Genomic DNA, 24,222 nt, shown 5'->3' with positions numbered 1-24,222 from the left:
ATAAATACTCATAGTGCTCAAAGCTGGCTTATGACTTTACAGCTTATCTTCAGCAAATTAATTGATTAAAACCAAGTCACAACACATTTGTAACAACATTGTGCTTACTATTTACAGATACATTTAAAAACATTTCAGATCAAAACTGATGTGCAAGTCCTTTTCAAATAGATGTTGGGAAAAAAAAAACTTCTATTTTTAGGAATGAAGGAATGAAACTTTTACGTAACTGCTGCTTTCCAAGTGAAGCCCCACACCCTGGGCACTTCGATAGTGCAGAAAAAGTCTAGTCCAGCATCCTTAGAGATTGGTGCAAGAGCCATTCTACGGAGGGAATGAGACAAGCTTTCCTCATTGCATCACCATAAGGTGCCCTAACCACGTTCTGAAATAAGCTAAATAAAAATTGGTATTATACACTCAATCCTGGGACTCTTAAAAACCAAAATAATGTCAGTTGCATTTTTGGCTTCAGAAACTTATGCTCCCCAAGAAATAGCCTGGCTCTAATCTCATTTCACACACTAGCCAGAAACAAGGTGGCAATAACAAGGAGACTTGAGGTCAGATCAACAGCTCTAAGGGGCCGGCACAATTCCTGTCAGATTACAACCACTTCAGTCACGTCTGGCGTTCCAACTTCACACACCTAAGCGTGAAATTCAGTATTTTCTATATTTGTATTTCCTATTGGCTTTTTCCTCGCTGGCCTTGCTAAGTACATGTTACACTTTACAGGTGCTCTGAACACAACCCTCTCGAGATTGCCTCTGGGCAACACAGACGGCAACTTAGGAACCGAGATGCCAGCCAGCCCCTGCTGGTCAGCGATCTCTACAGTGCAGCCAGAAAAGGACGGATGCAATCCGTATTCACAGGAGCACAGTTAAAGAGATGCAAAAGATCCTTGTAAAAACATACTTATCTTAAAGACAAATTTTCTAACTTGGGTCACATAGGAAACTTAAATAAAGGAAATGAACTTGGCCAACAGGTCAAACTTCTCTGTCCTTCAAAATGACCCACATAACTTGAACTACACAGAAGAAAAAAATTACAAATCTGGTTCTAGTTTTCAACAGTCATTTTCAAGAATAAAGCTCCTATTCCACAATCAAATTCTGGGCTCAGGAACGGGAGCGTTAAGATAAGGATACATTTTCTCAGTCTTCTCTTAAGATCACCAGACACAGGATTTCACTTAAGCACAATCAGAGAGAGAGACTATGGAATGACAAAGTGACAAAAGAAAGGTAAGAAAAATCCTACCTTGCACATGCCATAATCTGTTAATTTGATATGACCCTCTGCATCTAAAAGAACATTGTCTAGTTTTAAATCTCTGTAGATTATGCCTCTTTCATGTAGGAAGTTTAGAGCAATACAAATTTCAGCAGCATAAAATCTGAAATTAAAAAGGAGAAAATTCATATTAACATTAAGATTGTACAAAAGATGGTGCAATTGAAAAAATCTGTTCTTCAAACATCACTTTACAGTCAGCTTTTATCAACAGTATACCAAAGACAAGCTACATTTATTTATAAGGACACAGATCTCAGACTGTAAAACCCAATTATTTTTTTCATTCTACTAATTAAGAAAGTATTTATGCTTTATCCTACTGAATTTTTTTCTGAAAACTCCAAGTATGACACAGAAGATGTGTATTTTCAACTTATTAAGAGTTACATTAAGGCTTTGTGTAGCACAAAGCCAGGCCAAAAAGATTTTTCATGTTCTCCTACCAACACTATATTAATTCAACATAAAACCAAAATGAGCAGAACATCTTCTATCAACAGATCAAAGAAGCATTACCCAAATATGAAGCAATAAACAAAAGTAAATAGGAACAACAGTGACTACTTATCAAATGCTTCCTTTCTTCAAAAAAAAAAAAAAAGGCACATATCCTTCAGAACAATAAAATCAACAGTTCCTCCCAGGGCAGTATATTCTAAACTTAAGAATCAACCTTCCGTTCTTTCTTTGCTATTCATAGTCCTCTGGGGAATAAAGTGTGGAAAGCATTTCATACAACCTTAAACTACAACACAAGAAAACCACTGTAACAGTGTTAGTGAAGTACCTTGCATGTTCTTCAGGAAGCTTCCTTTGCCGTTGCATATGAAACATAAGATCTCCCCCATTTACATACTCTATGACAAGAAACAATCTGAAAGTATATAACACAATTAATGGATTCCAAGGAAACTCTCAAGAAAAACTATTCTTATGCTTCCAACTTGAACCATTTTCACTTCCACTCTTGAATTAGACTTCTAGATTTCTTATAGTTATGGAAACTATTTAAGAGGAAAAAAAGAGAGTACTTATTTGATCCATATTACATAGGATCACAGCCTTTATTTAAACACCAGACTAAATGTAAAGGAGAGGCAGCTGCATACAACAGCCTACTACTGGCTACGAAACCTGCAGAACTATTTAAACATTACAGAAGACAACAGCATTTGCCTAATATATTGAGGAACTCACTCGGAGATAGATGTAAAAAAACCTCTAAGCATATAATGATATATAGACTTCTTTAAGAATTTCTTACACATAACAGCAAAATCATGGCAGTATGCTAGATGATGACACATGGCCAAAATGAAAGTTTATCCAAGAAGGTAAAATTGCCATTCATTTGAAAAAGACAAAACAACAACATAGGTACGTGACTCTCTTACTCAGAAAGGTTGATTCTCTGGCTTTTATGGAACAAAATTCCATGGTACAAGATTTGCCCCGCGAGTGTACTGATTTGAATAACAGTATCTGATTGACTGAAAAAAATCTAATAAGCCTGCCTGAAACAATGCTGATTATTTAAAATAAAGGTTTTCAGATAAAACAACTTTAAATGATGCATCAATTTAAATTCAGACCTTGCTTATTAAATCTGACACAGATTTACCCTGATGTAATAATTATTAAATTGTTACTCTACTTGACTAAATATTGTTCGTTTTTAGCAGCCAAGCTGCAGCATGAAATCTGAGGAGCTTTGTAGATGAAATGTAGTTTACAGACATGTAAGTCAACAAGGTTTTTGCATGGACAAAATCTGAAAATTCTCACTTTATTTTTGATATAGTTTTGCCACTAAAAGGTCAACATCTCTTAAAAATTACACCATCACTAACAATAATTATGAGTATCTGGTAATATCACAGAGATCAATATGTTTGGTAGGATTTGTGATATTAACACGTGACTATGAAGATTGCTGTTTGTGCTGGTTCAGTTCCTGAAAAGCTCAAGAGGAATGTAACCCAAATTTACTTCCAAAAAAAGAGTAAGTTTTATCTGAACAGCATATGACAATAATATTTTTTCCAATTAAAATTACATGATCTAGCACATTATTAATATAGCATATGCATATTAAACCCTATGATCATCACTGAACTCATCCTGATACACTGTGAAGCAGCACACTGTCATTCCTGGAAGGAAATAAAAAATGTTCTGGTTTATTTGTATAGATAGACTGAAACTAAAGAATTTGAGGACTGACTCAATTCACATATGTCCACTATGTATCAGAGATGACAACTAAATTTGGTGAGCTAGCAGGACAGATAATGAAATTCCACCATCCCTCGACTTGGCCAAGACCTTTATCTGTAGAAAAATGTGAATTAAAAGAAAGTGTAACGGACCCACTTCTGATATTCTCTGCACAGTGTGTTCACTAAACAGAAGATCTGGGCACGGAAAGGCTACAGCGTCAAGGCTTACTAGTTTCCCGGTAGAACAAGTTTTTGAAACAGTCTTCTCAAAACAAACAGGAGCAAAGTCGGCAGGGGAAAGAAATATAGGTGGAATCAGCCGTACAAAAAGACTTCTATTACTGTTCGCAGGAACGGTTTCATCCTTGGGAAAATATGATCCAGGCAATGCTGCCAAGGTCAGAGAGACCTACAGCACAGAAACATGCTGAGGGAGAGCTTCTGATGAAGGTTGCGGCTGTCCCAGGAGGCAATATTTCCTTATACACCTAATTTTCCATGAGTTGGTATCTCCTTTCCAGTTATCCACACACTGGAAAGCATTCCATTTGGAAAACACATGCTCCAGTCAGACCATTCTAGTTAGTAACAATTAAAGAAGTTCGGGTTTTTTTTTTCCTTTGAAAGGATTCATTTGAAACACTTAAAGTGTTAAAAACTTAGAGGGTAAACCAGGAAAAATTACTGGACGCAACCCAGCTTGCAAGTCTGTTAGTGGCCTCCCCACAAGAATATAAAGACTAAACTAAAATGAAACAAACAATAAATAAAATAGAGACCAATGCCATAAGTATTTTATTACAGCATTCCTGGCATTTTTTGCTTCCAACTTCCCTATTCTATTTAGGAGCTTCCAATGTTTTATCACCATTCGGAACCTGCAATTTAAAGTTCCTTGTGTCAAGTCACGTTCAAGCACGTGTGTGAACACTTGTCATCCTTGCTGGTTTTATCAGGATATACTCAAACACCAATGGTTTTGCAGGATGGAGGTTTCAGATCATTGCCTTATCTGGCAATCCTGGACAAGTCCAAGGCACATAGTTTATTACAATAATAAAACACACATCAGTAGTATCCGAAACACTGTAAACAGCTATATTTAGCATCAGTTAGTACCTTTACGTACACATTTATCTCTAAAAAAATTTAAAATTGTATGTCAGAGAAAGAACATTTTCTTTCACAACTTTCTCCCCTCATTAGCACACGTACACAAGCTGTTCTCATATTACAACTTGTTTTCTTTAGCCCAGTTAACACCATCTGATGCCAATGAATTTATTCACTTGAAATCAGTTTCATGTTTCTCTTTGCTCCTGTAATGAGGTCATAATTGTGATTTCATAACATTACAGCTATAACTGAATTGTGAATTCATGATATTATGGCTAGATCCATGGCAAATGGCTGAAGTTATAAACAAAAAACCTACAGTTTCACTGCAAGGAGAAGCTAGGCTGGAAAAACAGATATCCAAAAGATACAATAGGAATACAGAAAGCTTTGACTACATTCAGGATACTTTTTTCCTACTTCTGCTCCTCAATTAGGTCAGCATAACTACTAAGGCAGCATGCAAAGGATCTTTCTATTACTGCCTGCAGCCTTTTTCTTATTCCCAATATTTATAAAAACCTCTTTCTCAATACTTTGTCCTGCCTGACCACTTGGATTTTTATATTACATGTTCAATACTACTTAGTATGTAGCCAGGCATTTGTGAATGCTGGTTTACCTTAAAGGGCCTTTCACAGTTAGCTGTCTAAAGATTTGGTGGGGTTTTTTCCCGTCTGCAAGACAAATTTCTTTTGGTCAAATACTTAGTCACCTTTGGAGATCACTTTTTCCCTGCTCCAAAATAGTCCTTAGTCCTTCAGCGCTCTCTTCATACAGCTTCTTTAACTTCCTTCATGCTATGTTGTCCCTGCCAGGAAAACTCTATTTCCTATGACTATAGCCATTAAGGGCTGAAAGTTTGGGGACTGAAGAAATGGCGCAGCGTATGGCTTTGTATTTCAAAAATTGGTAACCCATTGTAATAAACAGGTGATTATTCTTGAGGATAAATGACTATATAATTCATGAAAACTTCCTAGAACTGTTTGCACCCTACACTGCATGCCATTCAAGCAAGCCAGAATGACTTTTATCTTCTGATTATGATACACGTGGCACCAGGCATTATAAAGGTGTAACAGTTAACAGGTGCCTGTGAACACAAAAACCTCCAACCAACCACAAAACCCCCACGTGTCCAAACTCCCCAGTGACGTACAAAAGCATGGGCAGGAAAATTCCTCTTGATTTTCTTCATATTCCAATTGCAAAGTAAGAAGCAAATAATCGGCTTTGGATTGTGCACACAAGGACAAAAAAAATGAGTATTTCCAAGTAGCTTCGAGTTTATTAAGCACTTTATCAAATGAAATCACATACTTCATCAATATGTGCTAAGGGCTCATAAGCCTTATAGGTAAAAACCACTTCATATACATGTAGGTTTTAAAGTTATTATTAAAAACTATAATTACTGAGCAGCCCAACTCTTACACTATTTTGAAGAACAGAGAACTACAGTTTGGCCCTCTGAGAACTGATTTGGCCCACCTCAGTTGAATCGGGTGTTTTAAACTCTCTTACAAAGCTCTGTTTCACCCTGTTACCATCCTGCCATTCCTGAAGTCACACAGCCTGTGCTCAGGAAGACAGGACCCAGCTCCTCCTCTTTCTCCTTCACCTTCGCCCTTCAGATCTGGACCTGGAAAACCCTGCCTTTTTCTCCACAGCACACTGAGTAAGCTATCCCACTAGAACTGGCTTTGTTGTACGAGCGAATCCCTGACAATACTAATGCTTCTTTCCAAAAATTACTATGTGATGGCAGTGGTTATGTTTGCTTTATGAGAAGCAGTTAGTACAATGATCAAGGTTTTCAAAACAAAATAATTTCAGATCTTTCTTACCGACTTGTTGTTTGAAAGCATGAATGTAAACCAACTAGGAATGGGTTACTGGATGCCTGTTCAAACACATGTTTCTCTGTCTGTACCCAATCAATATCCTGAAATAGAGTAATTGAACAATCAGAACTCCTGCTGCATAACCACTGTGGGTATTCCCAGAAAAGAAATTGTGAACATCTATGCTTCCTTACATACACCATCATTGTTAAACATGTTCTTCAGAAAGAAAAACCTAAAATCTGCACGGTTACACAACATTTTAATTCAATTATATATTCAGAAGTTTCTTAACCATTTAGAAAGGTCTGCACAAAATTTAAGCCATTAAAAATTATCATACATCCGCAATATTGGATACACTGCTCATGCTGCTTCATAGAAATAAATTCAGTCACCTTTGATAAATGATCCTAAGGCTGCTGAAGCAACTCATGCCAGTAATACAAGCAATGTGAATTCCAGTTTTTAAAAGGTTCAAATAAATTGAACTTAGTTTCCTCATCTGCAACTCAAAATGTATTCAATGAAACTACCACAAGCCGATTAGTTTATCCAACCAAAATCATTCTTAAAAGTCGCAGACTACCTTGAATACTTCAAAAGGCAGAAGTCCTGAATACCCAGTGAAACACCATATAATAAAAACCTATCAAATGTGATTGATACTGGCATCATACTGCAAAATTCAGATCCGTAATAACAGCATTTAATCATTTTGCATATAATCACACAAAATCTAAACCTTACGGACAACTGGCTTTAGCAGTAGATATTCATTCTTCATACAATACACTGATCATGGTCCACCTTGCAAACACTCAGTACCCTGCCAATAAACTAGAAATATAATTGTTGCAAAAAGTCTCCATTTCCAGCTTTCCAACCAATCTGGAGAAAACAAAAGACAGATACTGAGAAGCCAGGCCCTCCTGTCAAGGACAGTTAAACTAAAGTCAAGAAAATGTCACCATCAAATTAAATAAATCTGTTTGGTTTTGTGTACAGACACTCCTGAAGATAGAACACCTTGGAAGGGTAAACCTGGGTCCAAACATGCGCCAAAAATCCAATTTTGAATAAACCAAACACGTCCACTTCCTTTTGTTTTACTGAATGAGTTCCCCCTTTGAACAAATGCCTTCGTTATGGCACTTGTGTACTAACACATTAGTATTATACTAGTGCACTACTGTTAACAAGATTAAGCATAGAAAAATTTAACCGCGGAAGCCGAGGTGTTTGATGTGCTTCAGTCTCATTTAGAAAAGAATCTTTACCTCTCTCCAGTATCAATCATTACCTGGAAAGCACTGGCTGATTTAAACATAATGATATTTGCTATGTAGTTAATTTTCTTTCTCCACAAAACACTTATTAGTGCAAGTAACAGAAATTTCACCTATCTCAGGCATTCACAGACCTCAGCATAGCTCAATCTTCTATGTAATTATCTGTGAGAGCAACTGTTCAAGAAAGTTCTCTCATCTACCCCTGATTCTCAGGAACAACTGTGCAACTCATTAAATAGTACTTCTCTTCAGCTTCTACCTTCGTGGAAAAACACGTTAAAAAGGAAACAGTAAATAAACAACATGACAGTCTACTCTTCAGTCAAAAAGAAACATCAAATAAATGAGCAAGCCAAAGTCTTCTTTTAAAATAACTTTTTCTCTCCTAACCCCAGCCTCTAGAATAACAACCAAAATGGCAGCCAGAGAAACTGATTGCAACTACCAACACAAACAGTACCTAAAACAATGTGTTCTGTTTGGGTTTTTTCCAACATGCTACTTGCAAGAAACCCAGTCTTCCTAACAACATAAAATTAACCTATCTGCTTAAAAATCGCATTGTATTCTATCACTGCCTATTGTGAAAGAATACAGGGATGCAAGAAATTCCCTGTGAGGTGAGACCAATTGTCTCTCCAAAAAAAGAGTTTGGGATTACAGCTTTGGATTCCACCCTCAAGGATGACGCAGTACTGCTTAACTCTTCAACTATTTATGGTTGTACCCCGTCATACACAGCACTGCCCCTGCGTGAGCACATCTCGTGGCAGCGTCCCACCAGAGCCAGCAGCACTGGTTACCCTTCCGTCAGCTCCCTCGGCTGTTTTATCAGGGCTGTGGTCTGACCACACACATTCCAGGGACCCCACCCCCTGTCCCACTCCTTCACATGGCAGGTTCCAGTCCAATGGCACTGTAGGTGGCTCAAATCTGCCTTCCGGGCTTGCTGTGATGGGTTCAACACATTCATGAAAAAATTAGAATGGATATAAAATCTATACCTTCCAAGAAGTGTGAATATTATAAAGGAAAAAGAGGAAGTGTAGTTTTATTTCTCTTTTACTTCCCCCCCTGCCACCTAATTTGTGCATTTGAGATCCTCTATTAAAAAAATTTTCAACAGGGTTTTGAAAACAAGAAATGCAGCACTGATTTCTGCAGCAGACAGATTTTTTTGTTTTGTTTTACAAGCCAGCTAAACCGTAGTGACCTCAAACGGTAGTAGAATATTATTTTTAAACCCACGGAAAAAATATTTCAGTGTACTGTGTTCACTTGCACCTAAGCTCTATAATCGTGACCGTAAGAACACAGTTTCAGCTCCTATTCTGAAATACGGCCAATATTTTGCAGCTACATTCATTTGCCTTGGGGGAAAAAAATTAAAATCTTTGTTTTCTTTCAAAATCAGATGCTCAAATTCCACCCTATTTATCTCATCACTTACAGATTAGCACATCCAGGCTGGAGTATTTGTCACATGTATTCTACCAAGACTATTAATAATTGTTAACTGTTACTAAAATAAGGGACACTTCTCTCAGATTTAAGCTTGGTGCCTCATGCAGACAGTTGATGACCAATGAGTTCAAAAGCCAGTAAAACTTCTATTACAGAAATGTTATCCAAAACCTTAGCTGCTTTCTAACTTCATTGTTAAAGCATACTAAAGTTTTTACAGTATATAACAGAATGCAATTAACACAGACTTTTACCTCATCATCATGGACCAATTCTTTTTTCACTACTTTCATAGCATAAATTTGATCATTCTTTTTTAACCGAACTAAAAGAACTTTGGCATAACTCCCACGTCCGATAACTCTGATTAAATCAAAGTCCTGTAGTCCAAGCCCCTGAGAAATCTTAATTCCATCCATTCCATCAATGACTGGTTTGATATCCTGTATAAAAAGAAACAGATGCTAGGAACAGAAGACATTTTCATAACAAGTAACCATTAAAGCAAAGAGGTATTTAACCACTGGACAAAACTTGCTGAGTTTGCTTGCCATTGTCACTGGCACACAGATCTCAATGGCTGATTACAAACACATTTGTTTAGAAAGGGTTGGTTGGTACTGGTTTTGCTCCTACTAACAGTTACTGTGTTTTTCAAGGCAGTAGATTGTTCAATCAAGCATTTAAATATTCCTCACTGGAAAACAGAAGGCAGCGCCTTCAGAAATGAGTTTTTATTCAAATTCCCGAACTGGAGGCCATGTAGAATTATCCTTTGCATGAAGTGAAGAGCATCTTTCATATTCTGACAGACACTGTCATACAAACAAAGGCTATCTAAAAGGAAGACTGATAAGGAAACAATTTGCTAATGAATACACCTGTCTCTGTTTCAGTTTAGGCAACAGCTGTCTGTATTAAATTCACTAAATTCATTAAATTTCAGTTTTAATGAAAATGAAGATTTCTAACAGATGCCTGGGAACATACAGAAGCAGATGACAACTTCTTAAGTGTGAGAATTTGCAGGAAATATTCCACTATGGAGAACACTATTTAAAAACCCATTATTTAAAAAGATAAAATTCATCCTGACCACTGAAATTAGATGTGAACACGTGAGACTGACAAGTAGCTGAACTAGACAAATGCAGCACATACTTTGACATTTCATGTTTTACCAATATACACAATGCTTTGACATACTTGTGTGGCCTATTTTTATCTGACCTCACACTACTGTACTTGTAGACAGATCAGCATTCTGCTGAACTATGGAAAGTATTTATATAAGGAATCTTGATCTAGGATTGACTGCTATTAGAAGAGATTGCTCTGAGCTTAAAGATTCTAGTCAACAAAGCTCCCAGAACGCCACTTCCTCGCTGCAGAACACCTTAAAATTATTTTAGTAAAGCTCAAAAGCGAGGTGGGAAAAATCAGAGCAGCATAATTCAGGACAGCTGAGCAAACAGCACCTATCAAAATTCAAACACAAACAGTATCTACCTGACCACTAACCACAGCAGAAGTCAGCAATTCTAGATAGGAATTAAAATTCTCTGACATGTTTTACATTTATACCATTCCACCTCTGAATTTGAGATAAAATCTAAAGACACGTGACTGAAAATAAGACAGTCGCTTACCCAAGAGCAAGAACTACTCAAGTGTGAAATAACGGTAGTGACAAGTATTGTGGTAGAGGAAAAAAAGGTGCAGGCTTGTTAAAAGTGGGGTATCAAACTAACTGCTAGTCTTCTGCAGAGTGCATCCTATTTATTTTAAATATGCCAGAAGCATTTTTCAAAGAAACATGTTGAAGCCCTTTAGAGTTAAAGCACACTGGGGTTTTTCAGACTGCTTTAAAGAAATGATATTCTTGATATGCAGAGATTGTGTCAGACTGTCTACAAAAGAGCTGAAAGACAGAGTTTATGTTATTCCGCTTGTATTTCCACAGGAGCAGTCTATAAATTATTAGGTACTATTTACATGAAACATCTCAGAGCTGGATAGTTAATGTATTGTCAGACTGAACCAGCTTTCATAAGGACAGCCTGCAGAGGTAGCCTGAGGGCGATAAAGGGTGTATATCCATTAGAGAGAGCAGACAAGACTATGTCAAAGCCACCATTTGTTGCAAGGACCAATAGAGTCAAACCCCCTGCTAAATCCCTGTTGTTCCAACACAAATGGAGGGGAGAAAAAAAGTCTCTCTCACATCATGATAGGGATAACAAGAGCTGTATACAGAAGAAATCTGAAAAACCCAACAAAAGTGCTAAAAAAATTTTTTTCAGAAAGAAAACACAGACTTTTTTTTTTTAAAGGTAGCAGAAAAAAATAGGACAAATAATTAGCTATTTTATAAAAAGTTGTATGATTAAAAGTGTGTGAATGTGAATTACAAAAATATTTTTAAAACATACCTCAGAGTCATCTTTAATGTTGTCATGTTTCCGGTTAGAAGGAATGTAGGGAACTGGAAAAGAAACCAAACAAGCAGGGTGGTTGGCCTTCATTACAAATCATTTTGAAAACTGATGAATGGAAAGATGATTTAGTAGCTTAGGGTCAGCAGTTTGCTTTAAACACTATGGGGCAGCTGATTAAATTTTTCCACTTTATTCTTATAATCCTGACGGCCGATCCTAAGGGCACTGCAGAAACAACCAATTCATGAGACAGGAAGAAATGAACCTCTGAGCTCCTAACAGCGTCGGACAAAGGCCAGTGTCATTTTGGAGAACAGGTATGGGCCCTTAAAACAAGACAGGTTAAACCATCAAAAATATTAATCCAAATCACACCAAATTAAGAAATACTTAGTCTGAAGATGCACTTATGTTAGCATCACACTTCGGATCTGAAGTGCAGGGGGGTTGGTTTGTTTTAAAAAGTAAATCTATTGTTGCCAGTTGCTCCGTCCTTAATTTCACATTCTGGAATGATTTCAGAGCATATGAATTTAGATCAAAACCGAACCAGATTATGTGCTTCAGAAATAAGTTTATTGTAAGTTGAGTCCCTAAGGAGCGTTTAGTTCATGGGACTAAACTAGAGCTCATCCAAAGTAAACTGTAAAAAAGCCCCAAACAGTTAAACTAGAAACTGGGCCTCCAAATGGGGAACACACATGAATTTCAACTTAACAAGAAAGTACTCACTTCCATCAGTTTCTTCTGAAGGGAGGTCAACTTCATCGTTTTTATCATCTAACTGAGGTTCCTGGGAAGGCATGACCGAATCCTTGCAAAACACACAGGTTATATAGGTAAAAAACGTTGGTTTATGCAGTCCCTCTGAAGTAAGTATGTCTTACCATATAACTGCAATACGATGAGAACCTTACATTTGTAGCTTCACAAATGAAAACTGGATTTTGTAGAACGTATTTCCAAATATTAATGTTTTGTAATGCATTATAAAACCAGCCTACCAAAAGCCTAAGTGCCATGGCAACCATTCTCTGCAACTACAACACACATTCAACTGTCTTCTAAAAGTAAGATTAGTATATTTTATTGCAAAGTTCAAACTTTAATTCTATTTAAGACTTCAGGCTGTTTCGCATGTAACTGCAACAAAGTAAACACCTCAGCATGACGTTACACACTCAATTTAGAGCAGTGGTATATCCTTTCCCTGTTTAAAAACCATGAATTGTCACTCATTATGCAAGAGCATTGCATAAATTGGTAAAGATGACAATACCAAATAGTTTTATAGTAGCTTTGTGAGTAAGGCCAGCGTTCAACTCATAATGAGACATGTAGCACTATTCCAGTAGGTATAGCAACATGCATAAATTGGCAAGGAATTCAGTAATGTGAAGGTAAGTCACACACAGTACCCATAAAAGCAAACCACCAGTTTAAGTTTTGAATTAGAAAAAACATGATGCAACAACCAGTGAGATACTGCTTACAGTCTGTGATGGGTATAGGGAAGGGCTAAAATTCAGGGGTACAGATTAACGTTTAAAGCCTAGGAAAGGCACTAGCATCGCCACTGGAATATATGACGGAGAAGATGAGAACAGCCCTGGAGAAACTGAGATGGCAAGCACATGAAAGCAACAAGCGTTTTTGCAAGCAGTAGTGCAAAAACCACGCAAGTGCCCACAGGCTAAACGGAACAAACACTAAGATTGTCAACGACAGCTCTTTATCTATCTGTAAAATACAACACGTCTACTGCACAAGTCAAACTCAAACTTGCTCACACTTAAACCATAAGAGAAGCTTTGTGTTCTCACTTTGTCTCCACTGCTCACAATCCAAAGGCTTGTCCTCCCCAGACATTTCAGAAACCAAAACCCACGTCCCGTCAAGCATTATAGATCTACAACCACGTGGAGCTTTTAATTACCCAGGACGCACACCTACAAACAGGGCAATGAAACTTCTGAGCCTTACACGGAATGCAAACTCACCATATGCCTTTTGCAGGTCAGTGGAACAAGTATATGACAACGTTTATGGACCAACAGTTTGCAGTTGATACACTTGTAGCCTTGCCTTCCGAGACCCCATATCCTTTCGCTGCACTGGCCACAATACGCTCTCTAGAAGACAGAACGCATATTATCATTTCAATAATCAATTCTTTTCTGTACATTATCTAACAGCAAGCATCCACCCTACAAGAACCCATTCTAGTCACCTCCTAACAGATGTTCAATACTACCTCTTTTAGAATACCCAGGGTTTCCCCAATAACCAAAGGTTACGCTTCATATGTAGAATTCAGCTAAATGCAGTCCTTTTTTACTGAATGTTAAAAAAACCCACATTATCTAGGGCTGTAATGTGTTCTGTGTGCTTAACATTAGCCAATCACTCTTAGACAGTACCTGTATTCTGAATTTCAGGTTCTGACACAGGTTACCGAAACAAAACTGACAGGAATTAGTACTACACAATTACACATAAAAAGCAGACAGACTGACTGCTTTGCAGAACACGGCACAAACTGCTACAAAAGACAAGTTAAAGTCTGAAGAACGTTCTATATCCACACCTATATACTTTAACAGCGGTAGAACATCAGTAGAAACTTCGCACAATTAAAACTCTTCTCTTTCAAGTCTGATGTAAAAACCACTATTGGCTGCACTATTTAATATCAACACTCTTTGGCCCTTTTTATACACGTAACAAAATGGCATCTGAATTAATTTAATCAAAATGAGGACAAATTAAGCAGCCAGACATCCTCCTGCTGACTTTAACCAGGCAGGTCTTTAAAATAACTTTTCCAATGTGTGTGCTGTGGTCATTTTATCCACTTTACCCGAAGTGCCAAACAGCACTTGAGATTCTCACATGCCCAGTCTCAGTTGTCCCTCTACACCATGCCCAGGTTAACAACGGAAGACTTGCTCATTATTCCCTATCCGCAAATTTTCTCCAGTAATTACCGTAACAGGCTAAGACATTGCCTGCCATTCTGCAAGCTGCACATGAAGCCCTGCACTCATCCCCCATTCCAGGCTTAGACAGAACATTGCAACTGTCCCAAAGCCACAAAACAGAGAAAGTCTGTTCCTCCCAGCAAACTGCAAGTTAGAGTGTGGTTATTCAGATCCTCAGACTAATGAATCACACACAGTGTCGTGCCCAAAAGCGTTAAGCTGCTATAAAGTCTCACTAGTAGTGGTAGGAAAAAAAGAAAAAAATGTTTTTAAATGATCAAAGAACGTATGATTTTTAAAAAATATTTTCTGTATTGCCCTTCTTGTATTTTGACAGTTGTAGAAAACAAAACTTAACTACATCCCATTCACTTGTACAGCCAGTCCTCCTTGGTCAGAAGAAACTCAAACTAGACTGCCCAGAGAAAAAAACCATACTGCCTCATAAGAGAGGAAGCCATGGACAAGATAGCCACTTCTTTCAAAATCCCTGGTCCAGACTTCCTTCAGTATTCTGGTATAGGCTTGGCAGTGGTAATATTACGATCAAATAAAATGTCTTAGACCCTGGAAATGACATACGGGAAAATAATCTTGTTTACTTCAGCCAGATGCAGGGAAGCAAGGGGAGAAAGGGGTTATTAAAAAGTCATTTTGAAACAGGAATGACTTCAAGTAATACTCCAGTCTTAAAAATTCAGTCAACATTAAAATTTGGCATCTAATTCAGTAATACATATACTACCATAATTTATTACTAATTTATACATTTAAATGTCACGTTTCACATTTTAAGCTCATGTCAACTTTATTACTAACCTCAGTTGGATATGGTTTGTGTTCTAAATTCATATGATTTCATTCATATACAGTTATAACAAAGTAGACTTGTTTAGGATTGTTGACAAATGGGCACGCTAACCAGGTTTCCAAACCTTTTATGCGTATATTCACTATTTGCCCAGTTTCAATTAAATCCTCATTACCTATAACATTATGGATTATTAATGTGGCAGGTATGCATTCACAAAGTAGTGTGTTAACGATGTAGAAAATCAGCACAAAAAGTAGAGGTTTCATACTATAAAATAAAAAAATTGAGTGGGTACACCAAGTTATACAAGTGCACGTTATAATTCAGATATATGACTTAAATTTTTCACATATCTAGTGATAAGATACTGAGTTTTAAGGGGCTTTTCCTTCTTTCAATGTAGTTTTGGGTTAGGGAGTACTGGAAAAAAATACGCCCATTTCATTTAAAAAGTGTTACCGCTGAATCAAAAAGTAAACTGACCTCACCGCACTCAGTTCTGAACGGAATTCCCAAAAGTGTGCACTACATGTGCAGATGTGCTGCAATACTGAGGCATAATGGTGTAAGTGAAGGAGGTGTCTCAGCCTTAAAGCTACAGTCACTTGCTTATATGGATTAAGGCAGATTCTTAATGCAGTTGTATTTTAGCTCAATAAACCAGTTTCTTTTTCTTAATTAGATCATGCAATACCTCAGATTAAAAACAGTTAAAGCTAACGTCAAGAGCTCTAATCCTTCAGAATGACAAAAAGTACCAAAGGTAAAAGATTATGCTAACAAGCAATCAAGATCACAGAACGAGTGGAGAGAAGAAAAGCTGCTCTAAGTATGCACCAGTTTAAACAGTCACAAAACTAGCTTTTTTAGAGACTTTAAAAATAATTTCCACCAAACATATGAACTCCATCCCAGATGCAAAGACATTCAAGTTTTTCTGACTGTTATGACCTGAATAACACTGCATAGACTGAAGTCACATGAATATGCATCTTGCCTTGCCTTTCTTTCCAACACTCAAATACAGAAAAAGCACAGACTGAGAAAACAATTACCACAGAGCATTACCAAAACCCAACATTTTATGCAACAGTACTCACTCTGTTAAAACGTTTGGCTTGAAACAAATGCCCATTCACTCGGTAGAGCTTCCTCCATCTTCTGGCTCCACGTCGGTAGATTGATTCTAAGGAAGAAATTTAAAAGGTGTAAAGCAGCAGCATGGTAGCACAGCAATACCAGACACACTATGGTCAGCAAGTTGGGACTTAAAACAATCTTGCTTTTCTAAGTATCAATGCACAGCTGAAATCCCTGCTGATTTTTTTTTTTTTTAAGGCAGCCGTAAATGACAGCTTCTGCAGGATGTGCTTTCACCACTGCCTCTCCCTTTTCTCTATCCCTGTCTCTTTTTCCTCACATGATCATAATCTTGTTACAGTTTCTTGGCTGCTTGCTGCTCAAGCTCAGGTGAGAGGGACAGATAACTGTTAAAGAAACAGCTTCCTCTGGTAAAATCACAATCCTGATCTCACCATGTCACCTTCACATGTAACACGTAAAGGATGTTTGGTGCTAGTAATGCTTTACATATGCAATAAAGACATTACAAGTCTTGACAGTCACATCATTTGACCTCATTTTTATTTTGCCACTAAGCACTACCAAAATATTTCTTCTGTTAGGGAAACAGTCCAGGTGCAGGTCTGAAATTATTTCTAATATAATCTAAACATAACAATAAGAAATCATTTAATCTGTTTAAGCCAGACTTTCCCAGAGACCGTACATGACAGTACCTAGCAGCTACTCCAAATTACTTTTGTTATTGCTTTTCACATATTTGTGTGCAATTTTTGTGTGACTGGTAATTAAAGAATTGTTCACATTTTGGAAAAAAAAAAAAACTAACTTGTCAAAGAAGCTGAAAAACTGCAAGCCATGGAAGTGGCAGAGACACAGGTAGTAGAATAGAGGCATATCACTTGATATGTTTCTTTAGCTCAAATAGCTCTTCAAAATCTGCCAAATATAAGCTCTAAAGGAAACAAACCCCCCTGCTTTTCCTAAGTGCAAAGAAAATTCACATGAGAACCTAGCAAAACTATTGCAAAATTTCCGCCTAAAAATATGCTCAAACACAAACATCAATGAAAACCTGTTCAACCATTTGTAGGGTGACTCTTCACCAAGAGAAAAAAAAAATCACAAGGATTTTTTCCAAAATAGCTAATTGATTCATTAGACAAAGCACCATATGGAGGCAACCTAATACATCTGCGTTCTGAATATTAGCTTATCACCGACATGAGGAATATTAAGTGAATGATAAGTTAACAAGCAGCTTGTGCCAATGAAGTCTGTAAATAAAGGAGCAAGTCACTTCCCTAATTAATGATAAATATTAAATCAAAGTCAGGGTTTCGTATTTTATATCACATACTTGTGAAGCAACAGTCTAACAAAAACTGAACTTAATATAGCACAGCTTTAAAAAGTAGGAACCCCTACAATTTAGTACTACAACTGCCACTGATTCAGTGTAGGGTCTAAGGCAAATCAATTCCTATTTCCCATCTCTAAAAGGGGTCAAGGTAAAAAAAAAGCATCATTGTAAAACACACCTTTATATCACAGGTTCTATTATTATTATTACACAATAAGATTAAATTTATGACAGAATAATAGGTTCTGAGTGTTATCAATAATAGTATTCATTTTTGTCACCCATATTCAGCCAGTGGTAAAAGTCTAGTGGGAGTCCAACAGCTATCAGCATTCCCCAGGGGACAATACAGCCTCCAATCCTGTTCAACACCCTCATTAGTGAGGTGGATGGGGCAGAGCACACCCTCAGCAAGTTCACTGACCACACAGAGCAGGGACGAGGGGCTCATACACCCCATGACTGCGCTGCCAGAGAGACCTCAACCCCTGGAGAACTGAGCAGGCAGGAACCTCATGAAGTTGAAAGGGAAGCGCAAAGTTCTGCACCAAGGGAGGAACAACCCCATGCACCAGTATATGCCAGGGGTCGAGCAGCTGGAAAACAGCTTTGAAGAAGATGACCTGGTTGTCCTGGTGGGCACCAAGCTGAACACGAGCCAGCGATGCACCCTTGTCACAAAGGCAGCTAACAGTGTCCTGGGCTGCATTAGGAAGAGCATTGCCAGCAGTTCAAGGAACATGATCCTTCCCCTCTGCTCAGCACTGGTGAGGCCACAACTCGAGTACAGTGTCCAGTTCCAGGCTCCCCAGTACAAGAGAGACATGGCACTATTGGAAAGAGTCCAGAGAAGGGCCGTAAAGATGATTAAAGGACTGGAGCACCTCTCCTATGAGGAAAGGCTGAGAGAGCTGGGACTGTTCAGCCTGGAGGAGAGAAAGCTCAGAGACATCACATCAACGTATACAAATACCTGAAGGGAAGGTATAATTAAGACAGAGTCAGACTGTTTTCAGAGGTGCCCAGTAACAGGACAAGAGGCAGTGGGCACAAACTGAAACACAGGAGGTTCCACCTGAACATTAGGAAACACTTCTTCACAAGGGGGAGTGAAGTGACCAAGCACTGGAGCAGGTTGTCCAGAAAGGTTCTAGAGGTATTCAAAAGCTATCAGGACAAGAACCTGGTCAACCTGCTTAAAATAACCTACAGAACTGGACCAAAATGTGTCTTCTATATAGCTAGTAATGCACTCATGAAAGAGGATATCCTCCCTAAAAATTCACTTAAGGATAATGGCAGACTATAAAAAGGAGTTTGGGTTAATATCACTACTATTTTGAAGCATTATCAGCTTCAAAAACCCTAACTAGAGCTACACCAGATCAAAGAAACCATCTTGAACAATAAACAGACTCTTAAAATGGCAGTACGTATCTATCTTGAAATAAGAAACAATTTATTGTCAGTGTTCTGTGTGATGTGTGAACAAAGCTCTCGTCCTAGTATGCACTGCACCCCTGCACTTCATACAGCAAAAGGGTACTTTCAAACCTGAAACAAAAATGTTTCAGTACATGTCTCTAGAACACTTTAGAATAAAGCAAGTGGGGGACTCCGTGATTCTTGATAATCAAGAACTAAAACAAGTTTTTACAGCCATGATTGATCCCAGCTATCTAGAAAAAGGAATGCCATCACAAAAGCACGAGTGTTTAATGAAAAGGGCTTCCTTTTCATTTATTTTACAGTACACATCAGTTAACAACATTAAGGACTTCAAGTTGGCTGCTTGGAGGCTAAAGGAGGTATCATACCCCTAATTAACCAAAGTAATCTTTCCTCTCTGATGGATAAAGACAAGCCTCTGCCTAACAAAGAAAAATTATTTTTTTAAATATTCATTTTGTATGTGAACAAGTTTAGAGGAAAACTCAAGAGACAGTTTAAGCTGCTAAAAGGGATAACTTTTTATTGCTGAACACAAATATATGTTCTAATTACATTGAACATACTGAACTTCCATCTACTTTCAAGATGGGAAAAAATGGAGAAAAGAGAGACTGTTTTTCAAATTAAGATTACAAGGGAAATAAAAATACTCAATCTGAATGCCCGAAACAAAATGAACCAGCTGTCTCTACATAAAAAGCAGTGTGAAGCAACTGACTTGCTGTTGTACAATTCTTCCCTCTGTTGTCAAGCTGTGCAACTACATCGCTAACAGTAATGCACAATGAACCTTGTAAATATATTTAATATTTTTTTTTCAAAGACATTCCCTAGGGTTTGGTTTTTTCATCTTTTAAAAATATTGTAGAAAAAACTGTTAAGGAAAAAATTAAATACATGAAACCATTTTAATTGTGGATATAAATGGATGAGCAACTTGTCTACTGTTCACTGTTCCTTCCGAATCAACTCGCCTACAGAAGATACTCCCCCAATTCAATACAGAGCTCCTCTGAACTTAGCAGAAAGGATGTGAACCTTGCCTTTAAAAATGTAACTTGGTAAAGTAGGCAGAAACAGAAGAAGGCACAACCATTTTTCAAATGACAACATACTCTCCCAGCACTGGCGAAGAGGAACAATTTAAAAGACAGGCCCAGCCTGCCTCCAAGCCCAAAATATTATTCTTCCACTTGAAAGTTCAGAAATGCTTTATTTTCCAGAATACGTAAGAGAATTCATCAGCTGTCTGAAAAGCATGGTTTACACCTATGAGTGGCAGTAAGATGGCCACCCAAAAAAATTATTTCCTCCGCATTTGGATTTACAAATGCAATTCCAAAGTCTGCTTTTATGTGATCAAAATGTAATGAAATCTTTTACTATACTAAGCACAGAAATAATTTGCTATTGCTGAAAATTACTTCAGAGATTAATACAACTTGTTTACAGGCCAATTACATTGCCTGCCAGCTGGACAGTATGAGAATGCCCAGTTTTTGTTTTGTTCTTTTAATGTTTTGCTGAGCAGACAAGTGAGCATTCTTTCAAAACCAACTCATGAATTACAAGTAGGAAATTGATACTGGTATTTCAGAGAGACTCTGAATTAGATAAAGAGATAACATCTAAAAGTTACATATAAAGACAGAACAAATTTTGGGAAAGTAAACTCTAAAGAACCTTCATAGTACGTTGTTTCACATTATCCATTACTTAGTATGTCCCAAATAGTTAAACTGAAACAATAAAACTGCTTTCTGAAGCATGTAACAGACATACATTGTATAGGATGTTAATCAGCCCTTCTTTTTATTACGATTAAGCTGCTATGAACAATTGCCATTCCTTTTCAGGAATTTTTTAGAAAAGGAAAAGAAAGTATCTGTAACAATACTAGGTATTAAATGCTTTCACCTCTTGCAGGTATTAAAATGGTCAGAAGATATAATTTTATCTTTTATTTAATTTAATTTAAAACTGATTAGCAGCTGGGAAACCATGCCCCCATACTTCCTTCCTTTTCCAACAGACACTAAAATTAACTACAAAGTCAGATCAACCTTTATGAAAAAAAGCCCAGCACAATTAAGAGAGAAATAATGACGAAGGAAGTGTGCTACATACAGCACCGGCAGAGAACCAACAAGGAAATAAAACTGCGTCCCGTAGAACAGCAATATTCACCCAGCACTTGTTGCCACACAGCTATAATACTGTTTGAATATCCTGTTCCCCAAGGACTTAGAAGGGGGTCAACTGACCCCCACTTCAGGACTGCTCGGGGGAAAATCCGTCCTCCATAGACACGGTTTTCTCACGCACGATCTCTTGGTTGCTCATATTCATACCCTTCTGTTACAATGGCTCCATGCCACCGCAAGGTGGTGAGTCGCATTCACGAGGACAATGCCATCCAACAAACCCAGCACTAACATCTCGGCTTGACAAAGTGTCTGCTGCACTGGTGCCGCACGCCCCTTCAGATCCATCACACCTGTTAACGCCTTATGCTCGCTCTTGGTCTCCAAGTTAAAGCTCACTATGAATGGCAATTAGAAAATCTGGACTGCCTTGTAATTAAAAAACACTGATTGCATTCAAAATACATGAGAAAATTAAGAAACAAAGGGCTCTCAAAACTATTTTTAAAAATACAGGCTTTTACTTTCAAGCAAAAAAATACCATCACCTTATATTCACAGAAGTAAAACTTTCAGACCATACATAAGTTGTCCTTAAGAGTTCCCTTTACTTGTGATCAACAGAGGGATCAATTCGAAAAATTCTGTGGATGACGCCTCAGAGACGTACCTCACAGAGACAGCCAGTGTGGAAGACAATGATGCATCCTCCCAGAACAACAAGCAAGATAGCTACATCTGCAAGATAGCAGATGACATGAAATTAAGCAGGAGTGTCAATCTGCTTGAGGGTAGGGAGGCTCTGCAGAGGGATCTGGACAGGCTGGATTGATAGGCTGAGGTCAACTGTATGAAGTTTAATGAAGTCTAAGTGCCAGGTCCTGCACTTGGGTCACACCAACCCCACGCAGCACTACAGGCTGGGGAGGAGTGGCTGGAAACCTGCCCGGCAGAAAAGGCCCTGGGGGTGCTGGTCGACAGCCGGCTGGACATGAGCCAGCAGTGTGCCCAGGTGAGCAAGGCGGCCACAGCATCCTGGCCTGTGTCAGCAATGGTGTGACCCGCAGGGTTCAGGAAGTGGTTGTGCTCCTGGGCTCAGCACCAGTGAGACCCCACCTCAAGTGCTGTGTTGGGCATCACAGTACAGGAAAGACCTTGAGGTGCTGGAGCGGGTCTAGAGAAGAGCAACAAAGCTGGTGAGGGATCTGGAAAACAGGTCTTACGAGGAGTAGCTGACGGAACTGGGGTTGTTTAGCCTAGAGAAGAGGATGCTGAGGGGAGACCTTATCGCTCTCCACAACCACCTAAAAGGAAGCTGTACTGAGGCCAGTGTTGGTCTTCTCCCAAGTAACTAACAACAAGAGGTAATGGCCTCAAGTTGTGCCAGGGGAGATTTAAGTTGGATATTAGGAAAAACTTCTTTACTGAAGGAGTGAACAAACATTGGAACAGGCCGCCCAGGGAGGCGGTGGAGTCACCATCCCTGGAGGTGTTCAAAAGACATACAGATGTAGCGCTGAGGGACACGGTTTAGCAGTGGGCTTGGCAGTGTTAGGATAATGGTTGGACTTTATAATCTTAAAGGTCTTTTCCAACCAAAATGATTCTATGATTCAGCTGTCAAACAGGAGACATCCAAAGATTTCACTTAGTGTCTCTTGAGCAAAAGAAAATAATCAACTGATACTTTAAAAGAGATATCTAAACATTTACTAGCCAACAGTTTACAGAACTATTTCTTGAAAATTGTAATGGAAATGTAATTCTCCAACAATCGTGGCAAACAAATGCATGCGATAACTTGGCATGTTTCTGACAAATTAAAAAAAAAAAAAGACAGACTTGAAAAAACTCTCATAAGAGGATACAGCAAACCCCACATTTTTAATTGGTCCAGATTGCCTCAACATCAAGTATAAGAACCGGAATTGTTTTGGTTAGGCTGCTGAGTGCAGCAAGTCCCATGGCTAAAGTGGCCATCTGTCCGGCTTGCACACAAGCTGGGCAAGGCACAGAACAGGCAGTTATAACTCAGCGCAAAGCTGAACACCACCTTCAGCAAAGGAAGGCTGCACAACTTAACACATCTACATCACATTCAACAATTTGTTTCCTTTCATTAAAGTCTACTGTGCATATAAGAGCTGAACACTTGAATAAACTTGCAGTGTTACCAAGGTGGAGAAATCTGGTATTAAATTTGGGTAAGAGAAGGATTCTCCCAATCGCCTGGTGGAGAAACTGTAGCAAGTCTGGGTGATCCAGACACTTCCAAACTGAACTCTAGAACGCCAGCTGTTAAGTCACAGAATTTGAGTTCTCTTTAATTGTGAGACTAACCATTTCTTAACTAATCGCTAAAAATTGTTAAGAATACAACTCAGTGACTAACAGCCCTGAGTCTACTTATATATTAGCTAGTCAAAGCAAAAATGTTGGTCAATTAAATGAACACAAACTTGGTACTTATGCATCAAGACAGTTGTTCGCTGAAAAGTGTTGATTTTTTAAATATGCAATGATACACTGACCTGCACACAGAGTCAATAGAAGTTTCTGTAATCTTTCAAGCATACCTACTGGGTAAAGGGGTGATAATTCCAGTCTTTTTTCTGATCGAGCTACACAGCAATTAGAAGGAACTCAACCCAGTTTGCTCAAGTGCAATCACTTAAAACTTGGTCAGATAAGGTTTTCCCCTAGT

General features: G+C 38.2%; 1 protein-coding gene across 1 annotated transcript in view; it reads right to left on the bottom strand.

Annotated features, from left to right (window-relative positions):
• The window catches only part of PRKCZ (protein kinase C zeta), a 60,104-nt gene that overhangs the window by 15,839 nt on the left and 20,043 nt on the right, over positions 1-24,222 (bottom strand). Inside the window, exons 6-13 of the mRNA XM_086475974.1 lie at positions 16,577-16,662; positions 13,682-13,813; positions 12,414-12,495; positions 11,676-11,728; positions 9,498-9,686; positions 6,491-6,588; positions 2,093-2,179; positions 1,270-1,405 (exon numbers count right to left, since the gene is read on the bottom strand). Of these exons, the coding sequence (XP_086332100.1) occupies positions 1,270-1,405; positions 2,093-2,179; positions 6,491-6,588; positions 9,498-9,686; positions 11,676-11,728; positions 12,414-12,495; positions 13,682-13,813; positions 16,577-16,662 (863 nt within the window). The remainder of the gene's footprint in view (positions 1-1,269; positions 1,406-2,092; positions 2,180-6,490; positions 6,589-9,497; positions 9,687-11,675; positions 11,729-12,413; positions 12,496-13,681; positions 13,814-16,576; positions 16,663-24,222) is intronic.

Source organism: Leptosomus discolor, chromosome 20 (genome assembly GCF_034619465.1).
Source record: "Leptosomus discolor isolate bLepDis1 chromosome 20, bLepDis1.hap2, whole genome shotgun sequence".
NCBI classification, from domain to species: Eukaryota; Metazoa; Chordata; class Aves; order Leptosomiformes; family Leptosomidae; genus Leptosomus; species Leptosomus discolor.
The sequence above is the reverse complement of the archived record's forward strand: the minus strand, read 5'-3'. Positions and strand labels throughout refer to the sequence as shown.